This window comes from Mandrillus leucophaeus, unplaced genomic scaffold (genome assembly GCF_000951045.1).
Source record: "Mandrillus leucophaeus isolate KB7577 unplaced genomic scaffold, Mleu.le_1.0 Scaffold36, whole genome shotgun sequence".
Taxonomy (NCBI): Eukaryota; Metazoa; Chordata; class Mammalia; order Primates; family Cercopithecidae; genus Mandrillus; species Mandrillus leucophaeus.
In genome coordinates this window covers 6,904,956-6,906,306 of record NW_012103809.1, presented here as the reverse complement: position 1 = coordinate 6,906,306, position 1,351 = coordinate 6,904,956, and the positions used below count along the sequence as shown (strand labels likewise).

Genomic DNA, 1,351 nt, shown 5'->3' with positions numbered 1-1,351 from the left:
CTCTTGTCATCCAGGCTGGAGTGCAGTGGTGCAATCTTGGCTCACTGCAACCTCCGCCTCCTGGGTTCAAGCAATTCTCCTGCCTCAGCCTCCTGAGCAGCTGGGATTACAGGTGCGTGCCATCACGCCCGGCTAATTTTGTATTTTTAACAGAGATGGGGTTTCATCATGTTGGTCAGGCTGGTCTTGAACTCCTGACCTCAAGTGATTTACCCGCCTCGGCCTCCCAAAGTGCTGGGATTACAGGCGTGAGCCACCGCGCCCGGCGCACAGACTACATTTTACAAAAGGCCCTTAACCCTCCAGCTCCTCATGGTGACCAGACTAGAATCAGAGAGGATTACCAAACAGAGGTTCATTCTGATGCCTCGTCTAGTGGACAGAGAAAATGATTTCTCATTGGCATCACTGCTTTTCCTAAAAAACAAACTGAACTTCAGATTATTCTTTTTGTTTTCTGAATCGGCGAGGGTCTAGTGCAGCGAGATATGTTTTGTGACGTCTCTTTGATTTGTGCCTATTTCTCTCCTGAGGTTACGTGTCCACTTTGTCTTTTCTTTTGGTTTGGTGAATCCCCCGTTGGATGCCGGCAGCAGTGTCCCCTACACGGAAGGACTGTGATGAGCCCAGAGCCTCATGCCTTCACCTGTCTACGCCTATCCAGTGCTATTCTCGTTCTCTGGGCACAGCCTCCTAGGCTGCTGCTCCTCCTCCTGTAAAATGGGCACAGTATTATGTGCCTTGTGTTTTCTTCGATTCAGCAGCCTTTCTGCAGATTATCTGTGGCCCCTGGGGAAAGGTGTTGGGGTCCCAACACTCCATTACGGGGACTGCAGCTGAGGCCTGGCTGCGGGTCTCCCTACACACTCCCCAGCGGTGAGCCCGGCGAGACACCCAGCAGATGATCTTGCCTCCCACTCTCCAGCACTCCCCTCTGCTCACTTTGTCTGCAGCGGTGAGGCGGGTCCACGGCTTATCTGCCCTGCGGTCATAGTCCTGAGCGTCAGCCACCTCCACGTAGTCACTGAAGCGGATGAGGATCTTTCTTTCCCGAAGCTCTTCCACGGTGGGCCTTTGGCTGAGCTGCAGGGAGGGAGAGCGACAGACCCAGTCAGCCAGACGGGTTGACCATGGCACTCGGTCCTGTCTGTGAACTTGCAGGTGTGGAAAATAAGGTTCAGTGAGACAATGGATGCGTTGCATAGTGAGTGAGGGGCAGGGGCAGGGGGAGGGCCGGGGTAGGGGGACCCAAGTCTCCTGACTCTTGGGACTGGGCCCTTTCTCAGTCCTAAGAGAGAGCTTTGTTATCCCTTACATACCCTCTAGGCCAACCTCTTATCTTTTTTTTTTT

The 1,351-nt window shown here is 53.5% G+C and overlaps 2 protein-coding genes across 2 annotated transcripts in view; one reads left to right on the top strand and one right to left on the bottom strand.

Annotated features, from left to right (window-relative positions):
* Positions 1–1,351, top strand: part of LOC105546468 — a 23,015-nt gene that overhangs the window by 13,108 nt on the left and 8,556 nt on the right. The gene's annotated exons all lie outside the window — the stretch shown is intronic.
* Positions 633–1,351, bottom strand: part of LOC105546469 — a 17,201-nt gene continuing 16,482 nt past the window's right edge. Inside the window, exon 3 of the mRNA XM_011989666.1 lies at positions 633–1,083. Within this exon, the coding sequence (XP_011845056.1) occupies positions 733–1,083 (351 nt within the window). The 3' untranslated portion in view covers positions 633–732. The remainder of the gene's footprint in view (positions 1,084–1,351) is intronic.